Raw genomic sequence first — 15496 nt, forward strand, 5'->3', positions numbered from 1 at the left:
CAACTGGGCTCTAAAGTGCCACTTGAGCTAATTGCCCACGGGGGCTAACTGTGCCCAAGGTATCTAAGTTTGTTTTGTAATTAACACATGAAATGTCCAGTTGTCCTCACTGGTGACAAACTGCGGCAAAATCACCCTGCCCCTGCCTCACTTTTCCTGAAGTTAAGGCCTCTTTAAGCTGCATGTCGCCTGTTTTATTATTTCAATGGAACGTTTCACGGGAACGGACCGCTTCTTGTGAGAGGGAGGCTTTAGACCGCTGGCCAGGGCTGTCTATCTGCCTTTGTCTCAAATACATTTCTACATTGTATACTACATTACTAAGACTGACCGCTCATTTCTAGTGAATAAAAGCACATTTTATTATAATAACCACCGGCTAGTGCCTGAACGAGGGGTTTGGGGGTTGGTTTTATATATATATATATATAGATATATATATAGAGCTCATAATTATATCACGTCAATCATAAAAGATAACACAGCACTATACAGAGTTGGTGTTCAATGCTGAGCAAGGAACAGGTTCAAGAGGTGGGCTGGCAGATGGATTTAAAGACCGATAGAGAAGGGGTGACATGGAGGAGTAGAGGAAGGGAGTACCAGAGGTTAGGGGTGTAGTGACTGAATGCTCGGCCACTGATGGTGAATGTTGCTGAGAGGGCGGGGGATGTGCATCAAGTCCAGTAGTCCACAGGAGTGTAGTCAGCTACAGCAAAGCAGGGGTTAGGATGTGATGAGATTTGCAGTGAGGGTGAGGACCGAGAAATGGATCAGTTAGGAGACTTAGAGAGAGGAGCCTGGTGAGGAAAGGGTGACGGGTGTGTGGAGTTTGGTGAAGATGACGTGGAGTTCTGGCTGAGCTGGGGTTTGTAGGTGGTGGACCTGGGGAGACCGGCGAGGAGAGCGTTTGAGAAAGGCATCTCGGAGCTAAACAGTGCTAAACAGCGATGCTGAGGCGGTGAGAGGGGAGGTGAACGTAAGCACGGTCGAAGAGGAAAGTCTTCAGGTGAGATGTAAAGATGGGCAAGGTGGAGGGATTGAGGTAGGGAATTGCAGAGGGTCGGGAATACACGTGGATTTGTTGAGTTGTAATATTGACAGGTTGTGATGAGTCAGACTAAGGTTTGCCGTGTGATATTTTATTGGAATTTATACATGATAAAACGGCAGCAGGACAGACAGCAAGACTGAATATCGATGTGAATTCTCCGTAAATTGTATGTAACAGCAGCTCAGGGAGTGGATAAGATGAACGGTTTGGATGATGAAGGCCTGTCTAACAACACCGGTGCAGTATGGAGCTATTTCTTGATCCACCATCCGGTTCCAGACACCCTTCCTGGTCGCCCCATCCATGTGTCCGGTCCCTCTCTGTGTAAGGGAATACTTCCTGGTGCCCCCTCTAAACTCGCTCCTCGAACAATGTGTGAGGGCAGCGATCTCATCCCAACAAGAAATAACAGTATGAGGTCAGAGAACGGGAATGTCACAGTGAGATTAGTACTGAGGTCACAGATATCCTCATATTGGACAGCGTCTTGTTTCCTCCATTACAGCAATTATTGGGTGATTGTGGTGTCTGGACACTGGCAGAGGTGAGAGGAGGAGATACGGGAGCTTTAGGCCAAAGGTCATGAACTTCACTCAGGATTAAGCCGGACGCTCCTGTGGACAAATGCCACAAAAGGCCAGAAGTGCCGAAACTAACCACTGACCCGTGTCTGTGCCGCAACTTTCTAGAATTTCCGTTTCCATCTTCAAGCACCGCAGAAGATAGCGGAGAGGTGGGAGCCAGTCAGGCAAGTGGGAATATCTGGAATGAGCAGTAAGTGGGTGAGAGTGGGCATCGTTGGCATGGAGAGGCGGAAGGAAAGGTCCAGGGCAGAGGCAGGAGGTGCTGTGTCATGTGGACAAGGCCACGGGGCCAGGGATCTCCTCTGCACGGTGACCCCGGCCCTCTCCCCCGCTCCTGGAGAACAGTCTGACACACAGCCCCACCTGGCATCCCTTCCCCTTGTACCTCCAATGATATCTAAACAGAAACAGAAGACAAGATATTCTTAGTGTGTGATCTCAGGTCCAGTGTGTGATCTCAGGGATCAGTGAAGCGAACTCACCTGAGTCCTGTGATGAGGAGAGCTGTCGAGATGACAAATCCACACACGGTGACCCCGGTGCTGATCAGAGGGATCAGGCTCTTAGACACAACCTCTGTGGGATAGAGTGAGAAGGTGTACAGTGAGAGACAGGCTGTGTGTCGGGGGATCTGGATAGACAGTCTGTGAGGGGGCAGAGGGGTGTTGGGGAGGGGGGATATTGGGGAGGGAGGGGTTGGGGAGGAGAGATTGCGGGGTGGGTACGGGGGTGTGTGTACCTCGGCAGGTGGGGGCAGGGGAACTCCAGGCCCTGGTGGTGGAGTTACAGGTGATGAAGGCTGAGCCGAGCAGCCGGAGGCCGGAGTGACACTGGAAATGGACGGTGTCTCCGCACAGGAAGAGGTGAGCCCGGGGCACTCTGGGGACCGGCCCACACAGAGTACCTGTGGAGACGGGAGGAACATAGTCACGCATCGGCGTCACACACACATTGTCTACAAATCCCTTCTTGCCCTGGACCTCCCTACTCTCTGCCCTGCTTACTCCCCCATCCACTACTTGCCGCCTCCACTCAGCTGGCTCCGGCCTCCTGCTTATCCCTGGTCCCCTCCGCTCCACCATCAGCAGCCGCACTTTCAGCCACTAGGCCTTGAAGCCTTGGAACTCTCAGCCTAAATCCTTCCTTCTCGTACCCCTTCTTCCCCATTTTCAGAAAACGCCTGAAGACATTCCTCTTTGCCCGTACCGACAGTCACCTTCCCCCAATTCGGTGTCAGGCTCCGCGCTGTTAAGTGCTCCAAGACTCTCTTCCCCTGTGTGAAGGCCGCTGTGTAAATGCCAGTTGTTGTTGTTGATGTGGGTGTGGGCAAGGCTGCCGTGCCGTTACCTGTCAGCTCCTCTCTCCAGGCACTGAGGTTGAGGCTGGGCAGGTCCGGGCTGTCACACGGCACAAAGTCCCGGGGATAGTGGTTCAGGGAGAACACGTCCACGGGAATCCGTCCGATCCCGGTGTTGTCACAGACGATCCTGGACAGAGTGACTTTGCGGAGTTCCTCTCTCTGCCGCCTGGTGAACACCCCGTCGTTCTCCCACCAGAATCTGCAACAGAAACCGAATTCCATCAGCCCGGCTCAGGGTGAGAGTGACAGTAACCGAGTGGCTTTACCTGTCTCCGTCTCGTAAGGCCCTGAATTGCCGGCCGAGCAGACAGGCGAGGAGTGGTCCCACGCGGGCCCCGGGGAGCAGAGGCTCTGCGATGGCCCCGATCCACACATCCACGTTCCCTGGGGTCTGGTACACGGACAGCAACTTAGTGGCCAGGTACGTGCTGTTCAGCACCAGCTCCAGATCCGAGAGACTTCTGGGCTCCTGCAGCCCACAGAACCGTCTCCAGGCTCCGTAACCTGGGGAGAAACACAGTCCCTCACTCCCAGCCCCACAATCCCAGCCCCTCCCTCACTCCCAGCCCTTCCATCACTCCCAACTCCTCCCTCATTCCCAGCCCCTCCCTCACTCTCAGCATCACTCCCACCCCTTCCCTCACTCCCATCCCCTCCCTCACTCCCAGTATTAAAGCCCTCTCTCGTCATAAAAGCGCTCCTATTCGTTACCCGATCTGAAGGGCGCTGTATAAATACAAGTTGTTGTTGTCACTCCCAGCACAGCACACTCTCCCAGCGCTGTTACACAGTCCCCCCAGACACGCACAGCACATGCTAATCCACACCAACCCACACCCCATGGCCCCACCCCGGAGGTGGAACGATTATCTGACAAGAGATTGTCGGCCAGGACACCGGGAGTAACTCCCTTCTCTTTCCCAATATCGCAGGTCGAAGGGCCTGCATCTCCGGCAATGCAATGCTCCCCCTGCCCTGCCCTGGGGTGTCAGCCCCCTGCCCTGCCCTGGGGTGTCAGCCTGGACTGGCGGCTCCAAATCCAGACATATTGAAACCGGAACGGGAAGCGAAAGACGAGCCAGTGCTTATAGAACTCACCGTAAGTGGCCAGTGTGTCCCAGCCCAGACATGTGACAGTCACACGGGTACCATCCCAAGTGTGTTACAGTCACCTACCTGTGTCCTGGCCGTGGCGTGTTGACGGTCACGTGTGTCCTGGCGGTTGCGTGTGTTACTCACCGGGCAGCCCGTGGTCGCGGCCTCGCTGCAGGTTGAGGGAAGCCAGGTCGAGCGCCAGCGACTCCTCGGGCTGAAAGAGGCGCTCGGTCAGCTCCGCCGGCATCATCTGTGTTTGTGTCTGCAGCTTGGCCGACTTCAGGATCACTCCGCGGAGAATGGGGTCGATTCCCCCTGCAGGTCACAGGTCACGGGCTGGGTTACGGCGCGGAGCTGGGGTAACAATAGTAATCCCCTTGCATCTGATATAGTAGCGCCTTATCACGTTGTTGAGACGTCTCAAAGCGCTTCACTAGATATAGTGTAAAGTGCAGTGACTGTACTTTGTGGGCAAAACACGGCAGCTGATTGCGCACAGCAGAGTCCCCGCAAACAGCTGTGGATGGAGTGACTGATTTTATCTGGGGAATTATTAGCCAGGACACCTGGAGAGAGAAAGTCCCTTCTCTTTTCGAATAGTGACATGGGATCTTTAACATCCACAAGAACAGGCAGACGGGACCTCTGTTTAACATCTCACCTGAAGGACGACACCTCCGACAATGAAACCCCCCCCCCACCAGCACTTAGACCTGATGAGTTGTAGGTGCACAACCTTCTGACTCCGAGACGAGAGCGCTACTGCTGAGCCAGGTTGGAAACTGCTGAGCTTTGGCCTGCTCCGCTTTGCGCTGGCCTCACCTTCCTGTATGATTCTCCAGGGGGAGAAGAAGGACTTGTGTAGCGAGACGCTGGGGTAGTCGGGGCTCTCCGAGTAGTTCTGGTCCAGGCGGAACAGGACGGGGTGGATGGTGACATGGGCGAAGCGGAAGGCAGCCGTGGCGAACACGTTGGAGATGCGGGGATCGGCTGTGTCCCGGTAGCCGGTGTAGCCCGGTAGGTGCTCCTCGGTGGCCTCCGGTCCCAGGATCTTAGGAATGTAGTCTTTCCAGTTAATCACCTGCGTAAACGAGATGGTTATTTACCTCATCACCCCAGTTCCTCGCCAGGCTCCACGGGTTCCCTATCACAGAACGATTTCAAGATCCTCACGCTCATCTAGCAAATCATTTCATGCCCTGGCACCTCCCTACCTCTCAGACCAGCTTACTCCCCACCTGTCTCCGCTCGGCTGGCTCCAGTCTCCTGTTTGTCCCTCGTCCTCTCCGCTCCACCATCAGCGGCCGTGCTTTCAGCCACTACGCCCCAAAGCTTTGGAACTCTCGCCTTCAATCCCACCAGCTTGCCCCCTACTTTCCCTCTTTACGACAAAAGACTGTCATCTCCTAATCGTCATTGAAGCATCTCAAAGCGCTTCACAGGGTATACTATAAAGTGGATTCTGTGCGTGAAACACGGCAGCCAATTGCACACAGCGGCGTCTCACAAACAGTCGTGGACTGAGCGATCAAAATTTTTTGTTTGTTGTTGTTGAATGGCCTCATCGTGTGCCATAAGTTTCTCTGTGAATCGAGTTGTAAGTGTGACCGAGGAAGGAACAGCCCCTGTGCAGGGCTCTCACCTGGTGATAGGCCCCAATGATCTTGCGGCTCTCCTGGTACAGGGTTTCGCCGCTCCAGTGGGGATTCAGTCGGTGTAGTTCGGAGGCCACGCGGTTGTGCTCCCGTAAGAAGATAGTGTGCAGCACGGTCATCCCTAGGTGCTCGTTGACTCGGGAGTCTCCTGCGGAGGGAAAGAGTCGCGTCTCTCACTGCCTGCTCACCGCGAGCTCATAGGGTGGTGGATTCGAGCTGTGGGCAGGACCTCAGCTCACAGCTGGTGGCTGACATCTATCAATTGTGACCGTGCTTTTGGTTATCCACCCACCCACCCCAACCCACCTGTTATCAGCTAAGCTGTGAGAGCAAGTGCGCTGGACCTACCTGCCTGGAAGCAGGCGATGTCAGACTGGTTGGTGGCCTGAGAGTGGTTTTTGGTCATGGCGCAGGGATTGACAGGCCTGTTTCTTATGAAGGGGAGGTGTGGCCGGCCGTGGTCGCTGTGGTCCTGGTTGGTGGCCAGCAGGCCCAGCGGGCTGGACAGGTTGCGGAGGCTGCGAGCTAGCGGCTGGCTGCTGCCGTACACCATGCTGGCGTCTACGAAGGAGGTGATGCTGTTCAGCTGCTCCCGGGGCCCCAGCCCCCCGCTGCACCCCGGGGCCGAGCGGAAGAAAGGCATACACGCCTGCTCCTCCCCGCAACCTCGCGGGTCACCCACTGGGATCTGTGGAGAAACTGTCATCAGGATATGGAATACACGCGGCTCAGCCAAACATCCCCCAGGTTGTACTTCATGTCCGGCCACACTGAGTGCGGCCTGGCTCAGTCTCAGTCAGAAATAATAATAATAATAATCCTTGCATTTGATATAGTAACTTATCACGCCGTTGAGATGTCTCAAAGCGCTTCGCAAGATATACTGTAAAGTGTAGTGACTGTATTTTATTGGCGAAATCCAGCAACCAGTTGTGCACAGCAGGGTCCCACAAACAGCCACGGAGTGACCAATTTTTGGGGGGAATTGTTGACCAGGACACTGGGAGAGAGAAACTCCCTTCTCTTTTCGAACATGTGGCGTGGGATCTTTGACGTCCGCCTGAACAGGCAGTAGGAACGTCGGTTTAACGTCTCATCCGAAGGATGGGTTCTGATCGGCACTTTGAATTCACACAGTCCAGGATCACACTCCAACTGTGCAAGTGACTGAGCCAGGCTGACAATTAAAAGTCTGGTTGAATTATATCTGAGTTCAGTTCCTTCCACCTTGCTCTCACTGAGCAAATATTTCATGCCTCTGTTATTGGGTTAGGTTCTGCCCATCAGGACAATCCCAGACCCTGACCTGTCTCTTTGGGAATCTGTCTCTTTGCCTCACTGTAAGCAGGACAGATGGCCTATCAGTACAGGGAAGCCCACCTGTATGGGGACAGTCCATCTGTATAATCCGTCTGTAGAGGAAGCACAGCCATATGGTGAGGCACACCTGTGAGTAAAACACACCTGTATGGGGAAGCAGGGGCTCCTGTTGTGGCAGGAGGTGGAGCAATCTCTGCCGTCGAGGAAGGAAGTGGTGCTCGCGCTCTGCGGGGTCAGGTCCATGTCGTGGTCAATCCACTGCCCCCACTCCACCAGCATGTGTGAGTACCGGCCGTCCAGAGAGATGTTCTCGTTACAGGTGTACAAGATGGCAGTCGAGACCGTCCTTGCCTGGAAGAAACACACAGAATGTAAGAGGTCCTCACAACACCAGCTGCCCCCCTCCTCACACACCCATTATAGGCTCAACCTGCAAGTCTAGGCTGATGCTCCTGTGGAGTGTTGGGGGAGGGTTGCATTGTCGGAGATGCCGTCCTTTAGATGAGACAACCTGAGACCCATCTGCCTGTTCAGGTGGACGTTAAGCATCCCAAGGCACTATTGCAAAAGAGAAGGGAGTTTCTCTCTCCCAGTGTCCTGGCTGACAATTTCCCAGATAAAATTGATCACTCACTCCATGGCTGTTTGTGGGACACTACTGTGCACAAATTAGCTGTTGCGTCTGCCTACAAAGTACACAGTCACTACACTTTACAGCCTTTCCGTGCAAAGTGCTTTGAGATATTTCTATGTTATAGGTGTGATAACAAAACACAAGGATTATTGTTAATGTTGATTGATCACAGCTGCCCACAGGCAGATACTACACTAGTGATTAGTGTGACGGGCAGTGAGAGGTGTGGAGGTGCTGTGGGCACGTTCTTACCCACCAGCGGTAATGAGAAGCCGTTATGTTTCTTCGCATCGTCCCAGCCTTTGGGCAGCAGAAAGCCATCCTCGTACTCTGCGGGGAGCCAGCGGGAGTATACGGTGTTGGCGGCCCCCCAGGCTGGGTGCTGCCTGTGGGGAACGCACACACCTGATCCTGGCGCCGGGAACCAGCCCTGCTCAGCCCTTCCCAAGGGCTTATTTACCACCCCACTTGCCTCTCTTTCTCTCCCTCTTTCTCGCTTGCTCCTGTGTCTCTCTCTGTGTCCTTGCTCTCTGTTTCATGTTTCTCTCGCTCTCTGTCACGACTCTGTCAACTCTCTCCCTCTCTCTGTTGCTCCTCTGGGTGTGTGTGTCTATGTGTGTATCTCTGTCACGACTTTCTCTCGAGTCTCGCTCTCTCACCCTCTCTCTCATTCACTCTCACTGTCATATCTCTCTCGCATGTCTCTCTCTCTTTCTCACTCTCTCTCACACGTTTTACTTTCTCTCACACCTCTGTCTCTCTTGTGTGTGTGTATCTCTCTCTCCCTCTGGCCGGGGTGAGTGAGCGTGGCTCAGTACCTGTTGTTGCAGACTCCGGTGACGCTTCTGTATTTGTTCATTAAACAGGACGAGGAACAGCTCACCATCTGTAGCTGAGCCGTGCAGCCCGTGGCCTGGGCTAGAGTCTGTAGCTCCTGGGCTCCCAGCAGCTCTGTGCGGGTGGAGAGTGAGAGAACCAGCACTGAGCCAACATGTAACCTCCCTTCCCATTCCGGGGTCTGACCATCACTGTACTTAAGAGTCTCCAAACCAAGCTATGAATTCCATGCATCCCACCTACACATGGAAATCCCAGAGATAGATTGTTGGAATGGAATGTGCCCCCTCTCTCCCTGGAGAGATGCATCCTGCTTACCAAATTCCGGAAAGTATTATGCGCAGGTTGGCAAGAGCCAAGGCTTGGGGGACCCCAGAGTGTGCATTGCGGTAACTGCCGGAGTCTAACCAGCGAAAAACCCAAAGCTTGTCATTGATATTGCTGTCTGGTAAGCTTTCCCGCTGCTTGTCCATCTAGGACCACCCCACCCATTAGGGTTTTGGCTTGCAGGGTTAACAGGAGCTGAGTGGGAAGATTCCCTGCCCCCAGTTGTGTGACCCCTTCCCCCCCCACTGAGGTTCTGCCCCCCCCTGTGATCTCCGTGGAGGACGGCGGGTACCGGTGCTGTTGCGGTCAACCTTGTCCTGGGTGTAGACCATCTGGCGGATGAGTTCGATGGTGGTCTCGGTCAGCTCGGCCGCTCGCACCGCGCTCCGGGTCTCGGGCTCCGGCTCCTTGAAGAAGCTGAGCAGGTCACTGGCTGAGGCCGAGCCCATGGCCAACACAGCGTCACTCCTGCGAAACACGGGCGCACAGCAGGGCATCACATCCGCTCGCCAGGCATCGATTAGCAGATGCTAGGAATGGCTCGATGGTTAATTGACTAGTTAGTTGATTAGTTGGCTAGTTATCTAGTTTGTTGACTAGTTATTCAGTTGGTTAGTTGTTTTGCTAGTTGATTGGTTTGTTGATTTCTTCGTAGCTAATATATTAGTTGGAGAGTTAGTTAGTTCAGTTAATAATAATAATCCTTGCATTTGATATAGCGCCTCATCATGTATTCAAGACGTCTCAAAGCGCTTCACAGGATATACTGTAAGTGAATTGACTGCATTGAGACAATTAGATCATTTGTTGAGATAGTTCACTGGTCAATCAAATAATTAATTGTCCAGTTGGTTGATCAGTTGGATAGTTAGTTGATTGTTTGGCTTGTTGGTTGGCTACTTAATTGGTCGGTTGGTTGTTAAATAGTCAGGTGGCCATTTTATTAGTTAGTTGGCTAGTTAATTGGTCAGCTGGCTAGTTGTTTATTTTGATGCTGTGGTTGTCAGCCTGTCACCTCTTACCGCTCTCCAGACCTCTTGTACGCGGCGTTGAGGAGGTGCGTTGCCTGTCGGAGGGCCTCACTGACAAACTGCCTCCCTTGAGGAACCTCCAACCCTCAATCACACAAGCAATGGTTCAAGAAAAGAAACAACAGAGAATTATTTCTAAATTACCGGAAGTAACTTAGACAATCACACAATGTTCCAGCACAGAAACAGATCGCCTGGCCCTTTGAGTCCACCTTGGTGATTTCTTTTCCCCACCTCCCCCACTCACACCCTCTAACACTGCTCCTCTTCCTCAAACACCTGCCATGGTGTGTGGCCACTGCCTCAGCTTTGGCTTGTGACAGAACGACTGGCTCAGTCGAGTGGTGGTTTCAGTTGTCTGGCTCCTGAGTGAGGCGGGTCTACAGAACTCCAGGCTGGAGAGAAAGCGACCTGGGGAAGAGAGAGACCTGGAGAGAGAGAGAGAGAGGGGGGGACCTTCCAGTCGGAAGCCCTGGAGAGAGGGAGAATAGTTGGAGAGAGAAGAGAGCAGAGCTGGAGAGAGAAGACACCAGGAAGGGTAGGAAGCCGGGTGGACCAGAGACCCGGAGAGAAGAGCCAGCAATGTGTTGTCATTGTTACCTGGTTGTGTCGGGAGCATTTGTGCCAATGAGACGGTGGAGCTGAGATACACCAACAGGACAGAGGGCTGTAGGGTTCCTGCCCCCAGCACCTGGAGGTTGAAAAACATTAACATTGAGGTGACCAACCGGTCTGTGCAACTGTCAAACAGGTTAGTAGCTTTGCTGTGGCTGACATGGGAGAACTGAATAGACAGTGTGATGATGGGGCAATGCGGTGGACTGAGCTGTTTTGTGCTGTCCCCATCGCCCGGTCTCAGGTCACCTGATACTATTAAGTCGTGTATCACCCCCAGCTCAACCCGTGGTACCGCCCTACAGGTGAGACGTTAAACTGAGGTCCCGTCTGCCTGTTGAGGTGGACATTAAAAATCCAATGGCACTTTTGGAAAAGAGAAGGGAGTTTCTCTTTCCCGGTGTCCTGCCAACAATCCCCCAAATAAAATTGGTCACTCGCTCCTTGGTAGTTTGTGGGACATTTTCTTTGCGTAAATTGGCTACTGCGTTTTGCCTATAAATACAGTCACCGCTCTACACAGCAAGTGTGAAGCAAGTTGAGACATTGGGAATTCTAAGGCTTTATATAAATGAATCTTGCAACAACAACTTGCATTTGTATAGTGCCCGTCACACCGGGTAGAGTCCCAGAGAGCGTGACACGATGCTAAGCCAGGGGAAGACTGATATTCAAGACTGAGGTTGATAGATTTCTAAAGGATAGAGGGATTAAGGGATATTGGGATAGGGCGGGTAAATGGAATTAGGTTAGAAGATCAGCCATGATCTTATTAAATGGTGGGGCAGGCTCGAGGGGCCGAATGGCCTACTCCTGCTCCTACGTCTTATGGAAGGTAACAGTAAGCACAGTGGAAGAGAAAGGTGGGGAAGGAGGGGGTACGGCTTACCATTCTGTACAGCTTGAGGGTCCCGATTGTTGGTGAGGGTCTTAATCGATAGGCTGGAATGCCCAGTGCGGATGCAGAATTCCTGGGTCTGGACTTGGATTCTTTGCTGCCGATATTCCCGCAGGGAGAGCTGGATTCTGAGCGCTGTGCCTGATCCTCAGCACCTCGGTCAGTGTGTGCCGCCCAGTGTGTCTGGCGTGGACACCTGCAGCCTATTTATCTGCACCTCCAGCAGATTTCACCACCACACAACAAAGCAAAGACACAATGGCTCCATTCATGCAAAACTTCAAACAGATTTTCAGCTCAGACATATCACCAGGTTGTGGTTTGGGCACAGGTCAGGCCTCAGATAGGCAATCTCTCCATCAGAGAACAAGCCACTGCCAAATCCTTCCCAGCTCTACGCAGCTCAGGCCCACACCACCTCCATTCCATAATTACTGACTCCAACACTGCAGTGTGTGTTATATCATAGCACACTCTGTGTGACTGGCTCTAATTATTTTGGTCTGCTGGCTGTCTGACACGTGCGGAAACCCATCACAGTGCCTCAGAGTATCCGAACCAAGAATTCCATGCATCCCACCTACACGTGGAAATTCCAGAGATAGATGGAATGGAATGTGCACTCTCTCCCTGGGGGGAACGTATCCTGCTTACCTAATTCCAGAAAGTATTAGGCATAGGTTGGCAAGAACCAAGGCTTGAGGATCCCAGAGTGTGCTGGATTTTAACCAGCTAAAACTGCATATCATGCCATTGATATCGCCGTGTGGCAAACTTTCCTGCTTCTTGTCCAGCCAGGACCACCCTACCTGTTCGGGCTTTGGCTTGCAGGGTTAACAGGAGCTGAGTGGGACGATTCCTTGCCCCTGTGACTGGTCTGCCCTCCTATGTCATGCCTATCAGCAGTGATATTTACGATGAGCCATCAGCAGTGCCCTTGAGTAGTATGGGCCGCCTGCCTCAGGAACTGAGACCGCCACAAGGGCTGGCTCGATTCTGAAATTCCATTGCTAAACATGTCACCTTGGAGCCAGTTCAGCCCTGAGGAGACCTCGCTTACCTCCCCACTGTCAAGGAGGCTCTTACACTGCAGTGTGTATTATATAATGGCTGACACATTGTGCCTGATACATTGATTAATACACTGTGACTGAGACACACTGTGATCGAGACACACTGACCGAGACACACTGACACACACTGGAGTGTGACTGACACACACTGTGACTGACACACTGTGACCGACACACACTGTGAGTGTGACACAGTGTGACCGACGCACCCTGAGTGTCTTGACATGCCGTGTGTGTGAGTGATTGTTATAACGTTACTCTCTCCCTCTTACACTCAGACTGGTGTTGTGTGAAGCCGGTTTCTTGTTCCAGACGTACATCTCTGGTCCAGGCTGCTGTCAGCACCGGCCCGGGCACACAGCCAGTGTCAGGCGGCCTGTAATAAGAGGTGTGGACAGGTGGAGGGAGAGCCGCTCGCACACCCCCAGCCTCACACCAAAGGCTGATCACTGCCCCATCCCACTGCCCGCACTAACATCAAAGCCAGGCTCTGGGCACGAGCTCCAGGCCCTTGAGTGAGGGCAACAATGAGGGTTTGTCCCCAGGTTCTGGTGTTGGAAACCCAATACCAGCACACGTCAATGCTTACACATTAATCTGCGCTCCCTGGCGATTCTCTGTCTATTCAGAAAACTGAAGTATTTTACTTCAATCTGCACAAATTGTGCTCATTACACCCCCGGTGAGAGAGAGTTAATCTGATCTCATTCTCTCGCTCTCTCGCACGTTCTCTCTCTCGCTCTCTCTCTCTCTCTATTTTACTCTCAGTGATTTGACCTTCCTATTCTCAGGGACGCTCCGTGTTTCCTGCTCATCGGAGAGAGTGAGAGAGAGGGGGAATCATAGAATCATACAGCACCGAAAGAGGCCATTCGGCCCATCGTGTCTGCGATCCAACAGAGCAATCCAACTCAATCCCACTGGCCCGCTTTCTCTCCATAGCCCTGCAATCTTGTCCTCCCCAAATACCCATCTACTTCTCTCTTAAAAGTTGGAATGTCGGGATCCGCCGGGAAACACCCATCACCGAGTGGGGCTGCGGAGGCTCCGAATTCCACCCAGTTTCAGCCTGTCACACCGTCTTATATTAAAATCTGAGATGGGGGAGAACAGAGCAAATTATCAAATTGAACCTTCCCTCAAATGTCCCTTCCCTCAGCTGCCCTCCTCTCCCTGGCTGGGTTTTCCCGCCCTCGAGATGGTTTCCCTCTTCCCCTGGCTGGTGCCCTCTCTTGTACCTCCCAGCTAATTCCCTCCACCTCCCACGCATACACTTGCCTGCACTGAGATAGCTGAGGGACTGAGACAGATATTCAGACAATTCAGTTCAAGCCCAACATCAGGGAATTTGAGTTCAATGCAGTGCTGGGGGGTGTTATTTTGTCAGAGGTGCTGTCCTTCGGATGAGACATTAAACTGAGGTCCCATCTGCCTGTTCAGGTGAATATGGCACTATTTAAAAAAAAGAGAAGGGAGTTTCTCCCTGTGTCAAGGCCAGCAATCCCCCAGGTAAAATTGGTCACTCACTCTGTCCTGTAGCATATAGATTAGAACACTCGCCTCACAAGAGAGAGGTCCCAGGTTTGATACCTGGGCATGGCAAAACTTTAGGCAAGTTTCCTTACTCCACACACCTCCATTTATATAGCAGTAAGTGGGAACCCGGTTGTTAGCCAATTGGTGGATTGCTTTCTGGAGGTAATGGTCCTTCCAAAAAAATAACAAGTTGGTCACTCAATCCTCGACTGTTTGTGGGACACTGCTGTGCGCAATTGGCTGCCGCATTTCGCCCACCAAATATAGTCAATCCATTTTACAATACATCCTGTGAAACGCTTTGAGACATCTCACGATGTGATAAAGTGCTACATCAAATGCAATTATTTATTAATGTTATATGAATGTCAAATTATTCAACCTTGGCTGATCCATAGTTGACCTGAGTCGATGTTTGATTGGAGTCAGTTTTGAAAAAGAGCATTTGCTTCCAGAGTTAGTTACTGGCAGTGTCAAAAACATTCATAAAGCGATGCCTATCCACCAGGGGACAGCACCACACTATAGTGGATACGATGGATTTACAATGTACTTGCTTCATGTTCACGGACATCTACTCAGGGTATGAGAGAGACAGAGGAGGATTCTTTCAGTCTCTTATTGTGGGTTGGGGGTGGATGCGGAAGAATTTAATCATCTGTTGAAATCGGTCACTACACATGTCCAACATGAAGGAGCAGGGATAAGAAGGGTACGAGAGGGAGTAAGATGCGCTCACATTTATACATGCGGTGTTAAATACTGGCATGGATGGACTGGATCAAATAATATTTCCATGTTGTACAGTTCATGTAAATTTAACTTGTGTATCATGTAACTTTCCTGTCTGTGGAATGCCAGCACAGACACACTCCTCATTGATAAAGATCCAGATTGAAATGGAGCCCTGTAGCTTATTGGTTAGAGCTCTCACCTCACAAGCGAGAGGACCCGGGTTTGATTCCCGGCCGGGGCGAGTTTCCTTACTCCACATGCCTCTGTTTACCTAGCAGTAAGTAGGAACCTGATTGTTAGTTGATTGGCGGGGTAATAGTCCCTTCAAAACATTTATAACAATAATAGTTTGGTCGCTCAATCCATGACTATTTGTGGGACACCGCTGTGTGCAATATGGCTGTTGCCCACAAAATACACAGCCAATTCATTTTACAGTATATTCTGTGAAGCACTTTGAGACGTCTCAATGGTGTGATAAGGCACTATATCAAACGCAAGGATTATTATTGTATGATTGCATGATTTTTGGCCAACAGGTGGCATCACCAATCTTAAACACAGGTCACCTATCACTTAATTTCACTGTCAAATGTCATGATTGCATATGCGTAGGCAAAGGTGGCAGGTAATCTATATCACATCGTCCTCAACCTCTTCAACCTCTGTCAGGTGGAGACTGTGGAGGGGATTTTAGGATGAAAGCGAGGATCTTGAAGCCATGGAGCGAGTGAGCAATTTT

At 51.9% G+C, this 15496-nt stretch overlaps 1 protein-coding gene across 1 annotated transcript; it reads right to left on the reverse strand.

Moving 5' to 3' along the window:
* Window positions 1–1905: 1905 nt before the first annotated feature.
* On the reverse strand, window positions 1906–12803 carry LOC103175078 (eosinophil peroxidase-like). The gene is made up of 16 exons (XM_007887841.2): window positions 12756–12803; window positions 11402–11507; window positions 9889–9982; window positions 9159–9334; window positions 8521–8653; window positions 7959–8088; window positions 7213–7419; window positions 6097–6436; window positions 5736–5896; window positions 4916–5174; window positions 4238–4408; window positions 3265–3502; window positions 2986–3197; window positions 2378–2542; window positions 2121–2214; window positions 1906–2035 (listed from the first exon to the last, which is right to left on the reverse strand). The coding sequence occupies exons 1-16, from the start codon at window positions 12801–12803 to the stop codon at window positions 1906–1908; spliced, it is 2664 nt and encodes an 887-aa protein (XP_007886032.1).
* Window positions 12804–15496: the final 2693 nt, after the last annotated feature.

The sequence above is a fragment of the Callorhinchus milii genome, unplaced genomic scaffold, assembly GCF_018977255.1.
Source record: "Callorhinchus milii isolate IMCB2004 unplaced genomic scaffold, IMCB_Cmil_1.0 Scaffold17, whole genome shotgun sequence".
In the NCBI taxonomy this organism is placed as follows: Eukaryota; Metazoa; Chordata; class Chondrichthyes; order Chimaeriformes; family Callorhinchidae; genus Callorhinchus; species Callorhinchus milii.